Source organism: Chinchilla lanigera, unplaced genomic scaffold (genome assembly GCF_000276665.1).
Source record: "Chinchilla lanigera isolate Chin_1 unplaced genomic scaffold, ChiLan1.0 scaffold00024, whole genome shotgun sequence".
Taxonomy (NCBI): domain Eukaryota; kingdom Metazoa; phylum Chordata; class Mammalia; order Rodentia; family Chinchillidae; genus Chinchilla; species Chinchilla lanigera.
This window is the reverse complement of record NW_004955425.1, coordinates 26708957-26721457: the sequence shown is the minus strand read 5'-3', so window position 1 is coordinate 26721457 and position 12501 is coordinate 26708957. Positions and strand designations below refer to the sequence as shown.

General features: G+C 38.4%; 1 protein-coding gene across 1 annotated transcript in view; it reads left to right on the top strand.

Moving 5' to 3' along the window:
- The window catches only part of Arhgef28 (Rho guanine nucleotide exchange factor (GEF) 28), a gene marked incomplete at its 5' end in the record, with an annotated part of 297038 nt that overhangs the window by 266443 nt on the left and 18094 nt on the right, over positions 1-12501 (top strand). The window contains 1 exon segment of the mRNA XM_005386067.2: positions 50-350. Within this exon segment, the coding sequence (XP_005386124.1) occupies positions 50-350 (301 nt within the window).

Here is a 12501-nt window from a genome sequence, read left to right as displayed (position 1 = left end):
GTGCACTGCTGGAGAAATTATTGTACTCTTTCTGTATTTCTTTATACAGGTAATGGAACTTAATCGATCTGAGAGTTTGTGTCATGAAAATTCATTCTTCGTCAATGAAGCTTTAGTACAAATGTCACTTAATACTTTCAGTAAGCCGAATCCATCAGGTACCTACCAAGATGTCACCTGCTTTACACACATTCCCAGCTCTGATTTGGTAAGGACTAGTGAAAATCAAATAGACTTCAAGACAGACAGTTGTCAGCCTTCAGATGTCAACCATGAACTGTGGACAGCCGCCGGGCCTTGCCATCAGATACCTCCTCTCCAGGACAGCAACAAGGATTCTTGTCAAAATGGTAATTAACACTTTACATATCACCTGTAGGGTTCCAACAGGAAGTTGTTTCTCTGGCTCCTCTGAAGAACAAATCAAAGTTGGCCCTAGTGTGGGAGTAAATTGGTGTCATGCACTAGACTTTGTGGCATAAACCTATTTTGTGAAGTCTGAGGATTTCCTTCATTGGACAGGATCTAGGCCAGGGGAACCGTGTTTGTAGGGCTCAGAGCCGTGATGGCAAACTTCTGGCACGTGTGCCACAGCTAGCTGTTTGTTATCATGGAAAGCTTGAAAAGGTTCTTCATCATGAGCTCAGAGAATACGACCAATGTGATAATGTCCCCTTACAAGCAAAGCAACTTGATATTTATTCCCCACTGTAGGCTTTACAATGCATATCCAATGATTCTCAGAAATAAAAGCTATGAACAGGGTTTGTGGTAGGATTTTATTGTCTATCACATCAGTTTCCTGTCATGTTAGTGAAATCTTCTGTAGCACTATTAAACACCCCAAATGAAACTGTTAACATCATTTGCCATTGTAAAAAAAGGTGTTATCTCTCCATACGTACTTCGTAATAACACAACTTGCTAATCCCATTAAAGAATTTGCCAAATATAAAGGAAGGGAAGCTCAGGTTTCCAGCTCCACGTGAATCCAAGCGATTTAAATCTGTCTGTTATAAATTGTTTTCTGTGGGATATGAGGTAGGGAATGAGAAAAACTTGAAACCTCTCTACTGAAAAACAGATGGTACGCAATAGAATAAACAAATGGCCAGCCACATGGAAGTGACATAAATCACCAACATCACAATTTTCAGAAACATAAAACAAGCAGCAGAATAGAGATCTTCAGAGCTGGACACAGATTTGTTTCCATGCCTAATATATATTCTTAGTTTGTCAGCTGGGGGGATAATTTTTCAGCAACAAAAAGTTTTGAAGGTCTCCAGCTTCTTCCAATTAGGGAGTAATAATTCTGACACTGCCTGTGACTTGATTTATTACTGATCCCCAAGAGATTGGTTTTAGTAGTGGGTCATGCGTACTAAGTCACCCCTTAGTGACTGCTGTAACGTTCTTAATTCTTATCAGCATATAGTAGAGAATGAAATAGTTCTTTAAAGTGTCACTTTAAATGTTCTTTAAGTGAAATATATAATGAAATAATTTGGGTTAAAAAAGGCTCAAGCAAAAATTTAGAAAAAGTAACCCCTACAATATATTATCTTACAATTTAGTACAATGGAGACCATGTTACAGAATACTTTCCTAGGCCCATGTAGCTTTGCTGTGTCGATTCATTATTTTGCTATTTACAGGGCTTTGTGTGTTTTTGTGAGTGTGGTTTTGCATCCTGGCTCCAGTATAATTCAGAAACTCAGCTTGAGTTAAACCACACTCAACTTTTGTTTAAGAGAAGCATTTCTCTTTTTCTTTTTGTGTATCTGCCATCTTGCTCACTGCCTTGTGCTGCAGAGTAGAAAGCTTTTAAAGACTTGGCAGCACATTTTCTGTAGATAAAAAAAGTACTAAGGAAATAAACAGTGACTATATGTAGAACCATTCTATCCCATGTAAAGAGTTAGAGCCAAGAGAAATGCTGAGAAGTGGACTTACGCTTAAAAAATTGTGTATCCAGTGCAGGCCAAGGGCACCCGGGACAGGGATGGGAGGGAGGAAGTCAACTTTGGCCTACGCGTCTCAGGAGCGCCTTGGTGTTTCTAAGTAGGGATTAGATCAGAAATGCTTGGCGCACCGTTAACCACTGGAATTTTGCAACTAGTCAGAAACCCTATTTGTGTTTGTTTGCATAAGCATGGTAAGCAATTTCTGGAGGAGAGAAAAGAGTCAGAGGCTAGGAAGGGCTACTAGGGAAGTGGATCAAAATGGGATATATTTCTTAGGAGTGTGGTTGGGCCCAGATAAAATTGTTCAGCCCATCCCAGAGCTTTGCAAGCTTTTATAGGGAGAAGCAGCACATTTGCAGCCTCTGGAGGCGTTGGGGAGCTGGGTTCCACGAGTGCGTGCCACACCGCTCCTGTGGGGGCGGACAGGGAGCCAGCCCAGCTGGCAAAAGCAGCTCCAGGTGTGCTGTGTGGTGAGGAGGCAGGCAGGATGTGGGAGTCCAGGCAGGGTGGTCCTCTCCTTTCATGCTGCTCCTAAGACTTGGAGTCAGTGGTCATCAGTGACCACTACTGTGGACTTGTGTGGGCCACAGTATTCTGGCCCAAAACATTTACCTATAATGTTCTGGGCTAGGATTCGGTTAATGCAGTTAATCATGGCTTGATTAAAGCTGTGCTGACTATTTCATTTTTAGGCCCTAAGGTCAACTGTTTTTAGAACGGTTTGCACTCTTGCCTGGTTTGTTCCCATGTAGATGATCCCAGCTCAGACTAGTGGAGATGTGAATTTCTGGGATAGTAAAGCTGATTCATGGGTGGGGGTTGTATATAATCAAAATTCATGAGTGTGTTTAGAAGTCACCTAGTTTAGAATTTTTATTGGTATTTTTCACTCTAACCTCACCAGACATTGTGTGTACTCTTTGTGTTCTAATTTTTATTAGTTTTTAAATTGCTCTACCACTAGCACCAACAATTACATGACGTCAGATTTCAGTCACCGAGCAAAGGTTTTACATGGAGAAACTGACATAATACAACAGCTCACTGTCCTGCTTCTGTCATCTCCATTTGAGAAGGGAAATTGGGATGCAGAAAAATTAAGCAACTTGTCCGAGTCACACAGCTAGCAAATGGAAGAGCCAGGAATTGAACTCAAGACTGGCTCTGGAGCTCATGATCTCAATCTTTGCTTTATAAGTTATTAATTTCTAGAGAGCTGGGTTGATTTATACTTTTAAGTAAATTGGAGGAGATACAGAATAAATCCTTTTTTAATGTCTGGCAGTATGCTCATAATTAAGGGCCAGGCTTTTGTTTTGGTCCACCCCTGCCTTTCTTTTAATATTACCATTTGGAAACTATTTCTGAATGTTTTGGATAGCTGTAGCCAACTCCTGCATGGGGCTGAGCCTCTTCAGATATCCTAAATGCCCCGTGGCTGCACATTCCCCACAAGGCTCATTTTCCTAAGGATATTTTGTTTCTCTAACATTGAGTAATAACCCCATGTTACTTGTAAATATTTTAAACTGGCACTTTAAAGAAGTTTACTCTCTAGTTTTAGAAATTATTTCCAAAATTCTTGGATATTTGAATATTAAATGCAAATTGGAATTTGATATTTTATTTTAAAGAGAAAAAACAATAAAAACAATGATACAAAATTTCAAAACGATTATAGGAGGTTAACAATGGTTAATACATATTTTATATGCAATGGTTAATTATGTATTGTTATCTTCAAATTAGTTGCTCAGATTATAAGATATAGGTGTGAAAAATGATCAGACAATATAAGCACAAACATTTCTTTTCAATGGACTAATAGAAATTAGTAATATAATTATCTTAGCTTTTTTGTGTGTGTGTGTGTGTGTGTGTATTCCTTCTTTTCTCTTTTCCCCCATCCCAGTTGTTTCCTTTTGAACAGTTTTTTCCCATTTCACAATATCTATTGTACATTTTGGATCTTATTTACTCTTTCAGCTTCTTACACTAGGGACATAAAATAATGTTTACACATGTGAGTCTGATTTATTTCACTTATGAGTATGGTCTCTAGTTGCATCCATTTACCTATAAAAGCCTTGAGTTTGTCTTTCTTTATAGCTGAGTAATACTCCATTGTATAAAAATACCATGTTTTTGATCTATTCTTCAGTTAATGGGCATTTGGATTGTTTCCAAGATTTAGCTATTATAAATTGTGCTGCTATAAACATGGGTGCACATATATTCCTGTGATGTGATGTTTTTAATTCTTCTGGGAAAATACCCCGTAAGGAAATAGCTGGGTCAAATGGGACCTCTAATCCTAGTTTTTTGAGGAATCTCCACACTGATTTCTACAGTGGTTGCACCAGTCTACACTCCCACCAACAATGGAGAAGGGTTCCTTTTCCCACATAGACTGGCCAGCGTTTGTTTTTGGTTGATTTCTTGGTGACAGCCGTTCTTTCCAGGGTGAGGTGGAATCTCTGTTGTTTTAATTTGCATCTCTCAGATGACTAATGATGTTGAACATTTTTTCATATATTTATTGGCCATTTGTATTTCTTCATCTGAGAAGTGTGTATTCATCCCAGATGCCCATTTTTGGATTGGGTCTTTGAATTGGGGGACCTGATTTTTTTCAGTTCTTTATGTGTTCTAGATAGAAGCCCTTTGTCAGATGGACAGTTGGCTAACATTTCTTCCCACTCTGTGGGCTGTCTTTTCACTCACTTAGTGATTTCTTTTGATGTGCAAAAACATTTTAATAAGATGAGATCCCAGTTATTGATTCTTTGAAGTACATCCCATGCAGTTTGGTTTTTGTTCATGAACTCTGTACCTATCCCTATGTCTTTAAGACTTCCACCTACTTACTCTTCCATTAGATCTAGTGTTTTGGTTTTAATGTTTAGATCTTTAAGCCATTTTGACTTTATTTTGGTGCATGGTGATAGCTTGGGTCTAGTTTTAGTCTTTGGCATGTGGAAAGCCAGTTTTTCCAGCACTATTTATTAAAGAGGCTATCTTTCTTTCAGTGAAGATGTTTGGCCCCTTTGTCCAAGATAAGATGGCTGAGTGTGTTTGTAGTTGTGTCTGCATCTTCCAATCTGTTCCACTGATCCTCATGCTGATTTTATCACAGTAGCTCTGCAATGTAATTTCAAGTCAAGGATTTTGATGCCTCCTGCTTTGTTGCCTAGGTTTACCTTTGCTATTCTAGGTCCCTTCTTTTCCAAATGAATTTTAGGAATGTTTTCTCTAGATCTGCGAGGTATGCTAATGGTATTTTGATTGAGATTGCATTAAATCTGTATAACAGTTTTAGGAATATGGCCATTTTCATAATGTTGGCTCTGCCTCTCCATGAGCAGGGTTTATCTTTCCATTGTCTAACATCTTCTTTGATCCCATTTTCCTATTTCATTTTTTTTTTTGGATGCTATTTTGAAGGGTGCTGTTACTCTCATTTCTCTCTCAGTGAGTTTGTTGTTTGTGTACAGGAATGCTATTGATTTTTGAGTGTTGACTTAGTATCAAGCTATGCTACTGAATTTGGTTATTAAATCTACAAGTCTTTTGGTGGAGTTTTTGGGGTCTTCTATGTAGAGTATCATGTCATCTGTGAATAATGATAATTTAACTACTTCCTTTCCTATCCTTATTTCCTTTTATTTCTCTCTCTTATCTAACTGTTCTGGCTAATGTTTCCAGAACTATATTGAATAGGAGTGGTGACAACGGACATCCTTGTCTTGTTCTTGATTTTAGCATGAAAGCTTTCCATTGTTGTTCATTTAGTATGATGTTGGCTGTTGGTTTGTCATAGATGGCTTTGATCAGATTGAGGTAAAGACCATCTATTCTGATTTCCTGTAGGGTTTTTATCAGGAATGAATGTTGGATTTTATCAAAAGCCTTTTTTGTATCTATTGAGATGATCATGTGATTTTTGTCTTTGGCTCTATTGATATGGTGTATTATGTTTGGAATTTGATTTTATTTATAGTGGAAGAGATAGTTGGTTTAAGGACTTGTTCTGCTCTTTTATGAGGGACACCAGCCAAATCTACAAAGTATTTGAATTTCTTTAAATAATAAAATCTCTGTGGGACAATTGCTGAGTAATTGGCCCAATGACATGCTCAACTGAATTACTCTTAAAGGCAAAAAAGGTAAAATCATTTCATCCCTGTGACTTTTTCCTCAGCTTTCAAATTCTAGAACTATACATTGAATGCATCCATTCATTATTTTCCTTTTTCATTGGTGATGACTGCATTTTTATGCTGTGAAAATCTGAAGTCATTTTAGTCTTCTCTGTCATATTTCTATGTTTATTTCAGTACTATATTTGCAGATTACCTAAAATGTTTTCTTCAGTGCAGTTAAAGAATTATGATTTTGTGATGCATAGGATAAAATTTAAATTAAGCTACATCTTGTAAGCTAATCATGCAGATATTGAAGGAAAGAAAGTAACTTTATTAACTTTAGGTTCCAAAAGAGTGTTTTCTTTTACTACATATTAGAATTTGGTGCCTGGCAAAATATTTTCATGGTTCAAACCATTGTACTCAGCATGTGTCATCTTGGTATTTTTTTTAACAAATACCAAAAGCTGTGTTAAACTTTCAATGACAAGATTTCTCTCTCTCTCTCTCTCTCTTTCTTTTTCTTTCTTTCTTTCTTTCTTTCTTTCTTTCTTTCTTTCTTTCTTTCTTTCTTTCTTTCTTTCTTTCCTTTCCCTTCCCCTTCCTTCTCTCCTTTCCTTCCTTCCTTCCTTCCTCCCTTCCTTCCTTTTACATAGAACATTTCCAAATTAAAAGCTATGCTATAGTTAGTATTTACATAACAGTCTGTAAGAAGCAAAAATATGGTAAATTCTGCTGTTTTTAAAAAATATTACATGATTCAGAAATTGGCAACTTATTTGTGTGGGAAAAGAAGGTTTGCCAAAGTCTTTTAGGCAATTTCCCATAAAATGAAATTAGCATTAGATTCCATAAACTTCAGCATGAAGGTGTATCTGAAGAGGGGGTTTCAGAAGCCTCCTGGGGCTCCGTGACAGAGTGCCTCAGGCCGGTGTTTTACACAGCAGAAATGTGCTGCCTGGTGGTTCCTGAGGCTGGAAGTCTGAGATGGTGTTGGGATGGTTAGTTTCTTTGGAGCACCTTGCCCCTTGACTTGTAGAGAATATCTTCTCTTTGTGTCGTCACGGTTTTACCTCTGTGTCCTAAGCAATTCTTCTTGTGAGGAAACCAGTCATAGCGCATCAGGGCCTATGCTGATGACCTCATTTAACCTCCCTCTTTTAAAGGTCCAGTACCAAATGCATTCGGAGGTATTGGGGTTAGGACTTCAACATGTGAGCTTTCAGGGCGCAGGATCCTGCCCTTAACAAGGAATAAAATGATTATTTTGCTCCCTGTGATAGCTTTAGGTGTCATGAAAGCCTTAATATTTTTTAAAGTGCAAAAGTTGGACTATAATTTATGTATATTGTTTGTTTTTTGCTTTGGTTAGGGCAGTTATTGAACATTGTTTTAAAAAAGTTGAATAACTAAAATTGCGACATGTATATCTTCAGGGTTACAGCTACAGTTATCTGTGGTATTAGGCCTATATCAACACAGAGAAGTTAGGACAGAAAATCTTTGTAGGCTCATTTTCAACTTACATGCCCTAAATAGGAGACTTAAACCTGCCATAGGCCTTGGAAATTGTGAGCTCTATGAATATGAGGAATATTAGATACCTCTGTTTTAGACTGGTAAGATGAAACACAAACTGAAGGGTTGAGGATATTCATCAGGACATTAAATTATTATCCAGTTATATCTGAAGGAGTTTGAAGAAGTTAGAATTGAAAAACCACTGGGCAGTTCTGTTTCATTCTTTAAGCATCCTATCACTTTAGACATTTTAAAGGAAATCTAATATTGCTTTCTCTGGAAAATCTACATCATGACAAAAGTATAAAGAATTAGGTTCAAAGCCTTCCTTTTAATCTTCCTCATTGACAAATGTAGCTGTTTGACTTTAGCCTTTTGGAGAATTTGTACCAGGAAAAGGAAACATGACATTTGCTCATAGAGCTTGGTGAGCCACGCGTGCTTGCTGCCAACTTCCTGATTGCATATTCTCCGGGGGCAGGATGGCTGTGTGAGCCAACTGGGCCAGAGCCATCCACCTTAGCACATGGAACCCGGTCCACAGCAGGAGAGCAAGCCTGGCAGGTGGGAGGATTCAGAGGCAATGAGCCAGCCATGTGGCTGCCTGTTCATCCTGCCCTGGGTTCCAATTTGCTTTGGACAAGCTGGTGAAGTAGGGATCCACTTAGTATGAATAGTTCCAGAGGCCAGGCCTGAACTTTGGTCATCCTTAGCTTAAAAACTACACACACACACACACACACACACACACACACACACACACAGAGTCTAGGGTACATTTGATCTCTACAGAGATATGGCTTTATTCTCAGTGTGACTAAGGATTGGGCTTGGAAGCGAAGCTGTTTATCACCATTATGTAACATACCTGAAAGATAAAACATGCTCCCAGCAGTCACAGTGACTTGCAGGGCGATGGTCCCATACCAGCACAGGAAGCACCACATCCCCCATGTGTCAGGATCTGGGAACTGTCTTCTCTCTCTTCTATCCCCATCCTACCATGAAAATTCTATTTTTAGAACTTTCTTAAAACATGGAGTATTCAGCTTGATGATGGTTGTTTTATATTGCCCAAGGCTATGCCCCTCTAGTTCAGAAGTTGGTAAATTTTTTCTTACAGGGTTATTCAGGAAATATTTTAGTTTTTGTGAACAATCAGATCTTTGTTGCAGCTGGTCAACATTGCCAATCTGCTATTATATCTTAAACGCAGCTATTGACAATGCATAAAGAATGTGCTCAGCTATGTTTCAATAAAACTTTTTTTTTATAAAAACAGGTGATGAGTTTGCCTACCCTAGATATTAGTTTCCATGCTTTTCTTTTTTCTTTCTTACTTTGAAGGATGATGAAGGTTACATGCCTCCTGGTTTGGAAAGTTTACCCAAATTAGTTCACCTTGTGGTGAACTAGTAATTAAATGTTATAGGGCATTTAATGCTATTCAAAAGCACATTTGAATTTGTGATTCATTTGTTCTTTACTGTCTTTTTCACATAAGGCAACTTCCTCTCTTTCACTTTTCATTCAGGGAAAACATGATTTCAGAAAGATATAGTTAGATGTATCAGATGGAGTTTAAGGCCAGTGATTTGACACTTAGAGGGATCTTTCTCCCAAATTCCGCTCCCCAAATCCTGTGGCGGTGGTGTTGAGGGGGCCACCTCCAGCCAGGAAGCTAATGGAAGTAACATGCATAGATGGGATTTGTTTTGCCAGAATCGTGGTTACTATAGCTGGCTATGTTGCAGGATATTACACGTCATGAAACAAAAGGCCAGATTCCTCTGTTCAGAGATTTGCTCCAAATCAGAGTAGGCCAGAGCCTGTCTGTCTGTGCCCCTCACGTTCTCCTTGGGTGATTCTGAAGCAGCGAGGCTGACACAAGCCCCTGTGCTGCGGCCTTGGAGTACTGGGTTGAGTTTAAGGACCTCAGTCCTCGGTGCTGTGGGCTCCCTAAGTCTTAGTTTCCCCATCTGTACAGAACGGAAGGGTTGAATGGTAGTAAGAACAATGCCTGGGGATCCCGTGAACATCAGCTTCCTTTCTACATTCTGGAAATACTTCATCCTGAAATTGTCCTCTAAAAGTCATTAGAAAGCCGATAGCTTAAAACGTGGTTTTTAAAAACCCAAGCTATAAATTGGTGAAACTTTACTTCAGCATGAAAATACATTAGTGTACTGCACAAGGGGTAGCTATCTTCCAGTACTGGTCTCAGAGGAAGCAGTTGTCATTCCACCAGATTCTGCCTGGGAAGAAACCCTCAAAGCAGGGCATTTTGCTTCCCTTTGTTCCCCCTGTGGTGGAATAAGTCAACCCCATTTTTAGAATCAAACACAAATACCGAAATGTGAGTTATCCTGACAGAACTACAGGTCTAACTTGGGACAGAGGGCTGCCACACCCATGCACTTGATCTTAGCCAAAAAGGCTATGAAGTGAGGAAGGGCTTCTGTATCTATGGCCCACCCAACCTTCCTGGCTGCATGATAGGAACATGCCCTGAGAGAAACTCATCATGCTTGGTTCCCTGAGTGGACTCTCCAATAGAGAGAAAACATCAGGAACAACTAAGAGAAGTATTCTGGTGTAAACCATTTCTCCCTTTAAATTAAAAATTCCGTTCTGGTTTATGTCTTAATATCCTTAAGTTTGATTGTAATAATTTGTTATTGTTAGTCCTGGATAAACTGATAAAAATAAGCTTCAGAATCACCAGGAAGCAACTCTTATTAGCTCTTTTAATTTGAATTAACAACATGTACAGTAATTTATGTAATGTCTGTCTGCCTCTAGTGAGGCAGGGGTCGGAGTGGAGTATTACATGTGTCTTTTTTGTTAATTCCTCTGTCTCATGCGCCAAGTACAATGTCTGGCGTATAGCACACATCTGATAAGTATTTATGAAATGAATGAAAGAATCAAGGTCCAGACTCTTTGGCAGAAATGAAAGCAACCATGAGCTTGAGCCACACATTGAAAGAGGTTGAGAAAGGATATCAGGACTGAGGGGTAGGGATCGTGATTAATACAGGCAGGAACGATGGATGTCTTGGGCTAACTGGACCTAGAGCTTCAGAACTTTCTGTATGATAAATTTACATCACTCCAGGGCATTCTTCAAATGTGTAAGTAACTGTAAGATTACTTCCCTTTGATATCTTACTCTATTCTTTTTAAAATTATAGAATATTTCTAGCTGATGTTGAAATAAATCTGTTTATATAGGACCATGTAGCAGTTTAGTATAAAAATTCTTTGTCCAACTCTAGAGAGCATCTATTTTTCCATTTAGAACACTGAACACATAGCTGCCATATGGCCATGTGTAGCAAATGAAAACAAGTTCAAATGTGTTTTCCATAAAATGCTTTATGTTAGCCTAAACTTGTAGAAATGAATCTATTACTGTCATTTTAGGGAGAAGACACATACATGATTTACCATGTAATTGTTATATCAATAACAATTAGTCAGCTTATCTGTTCACTGGGGTATTTTTTTTAAACATAAACTATCTTGAACACCAGTAAATTAAGCATGGGTGGCTAGCTTGACATCAATGAAACATGTTCTTAAACCCTTTTTCTTCTGCTAAATCCTATTTTACAGTCCACTGTATCTCCCCAGGCAGAACAATTAGTACTTGTTTAGTTAAATAGTCCTACAGTGTAAACCAATTTCCTTGGCATGACCTACTTGCCAGCCATAAAATATTGCCTGAAATATTACGTATTTATTAGAGCAATTTAAAAAATTAAGTATGGTGATATCTTCAGAAATAACATTCTTTACTTTACCCTAGACTAATGGACTGAAACACACTTACATTCCTGGTCCATCACTTCTCAGACAAAGTTGACTAAGTAGGTAGAATTGTTCTGATCAGACCTTGGTCCAGACAGTAAATAAGCCTGGGCCTTAGTTTTGATCTGTGGAGATGTTAATTTGCAATGACAAATCAACACAGAGTTTACGTGGATAAAGAGCCAGGGTGTCCGTTCTCTTTGAGGGTAAGATGTTAATTCAATTTAACTTGAAATGTTAATGCTTGATTTTAAGAGTTACCAAAGCAAAAAGTAGACTTTCAAAGGTTTGTATTACGTTGCATAGGACTCTGAGCCTTTTGTGGAGTAATTTCACAGAAAAGCTGTTGAAATCTAATTTTTTTCATGCTCTTTCTTCCTGATTCTCTCTGTGCAAATTTTATTACACTACAGCTTTTTCATCCTAAAACATAACAAGCTGGATGTTTGTATTGAAAATAGACTGTATGGCATCCAGTAGAAGGTAAGAGATTCTGCTTCTCTGGTGAGTTTGAGGTCCTTTTTTTTTTTTAAGCAATGGAGCTATAAAGCCTTGGAAGAAACAAGAAGCATTACAAGCCAAGCGTTGGCAGAGTTTTAATTTTATTTAATGATCTGCTTTCTACCAGTGATCTTGGCACCCTGTGTGGTGATTTGCAATCAATTAATCACACAGGATGTTGTAACATGGCAGTAAGGACCTTGCACTCGGAGTTTCATAAATCTACCAGAAACCAAGGACAGAAATTGTGTGCTTGAAGACATCGTCATGTGAAGCCCCAAACGAAGAGGTGGTTTTATGTTGTTTTCTAATGTGACCTCAGAAACCTCAGTACCTTCTTGTGGATTATGAGTTTTGAAGTTCCTTTTTAACCCTTCATGGGGCTGTCAGGATAGGAATCTATAAGTCTTAGCTGTATCCATTCTAGACTATGATCATTTAGAATGGAATTTTTGATTCTTCCGGATTACTGAAAGAAGGCTATAGATTGTGTTTTCCTCTGATTTCAGGGCAATCATGCTCCAGAGTCCATATCTTGGGGAGTCTTTGCAGAA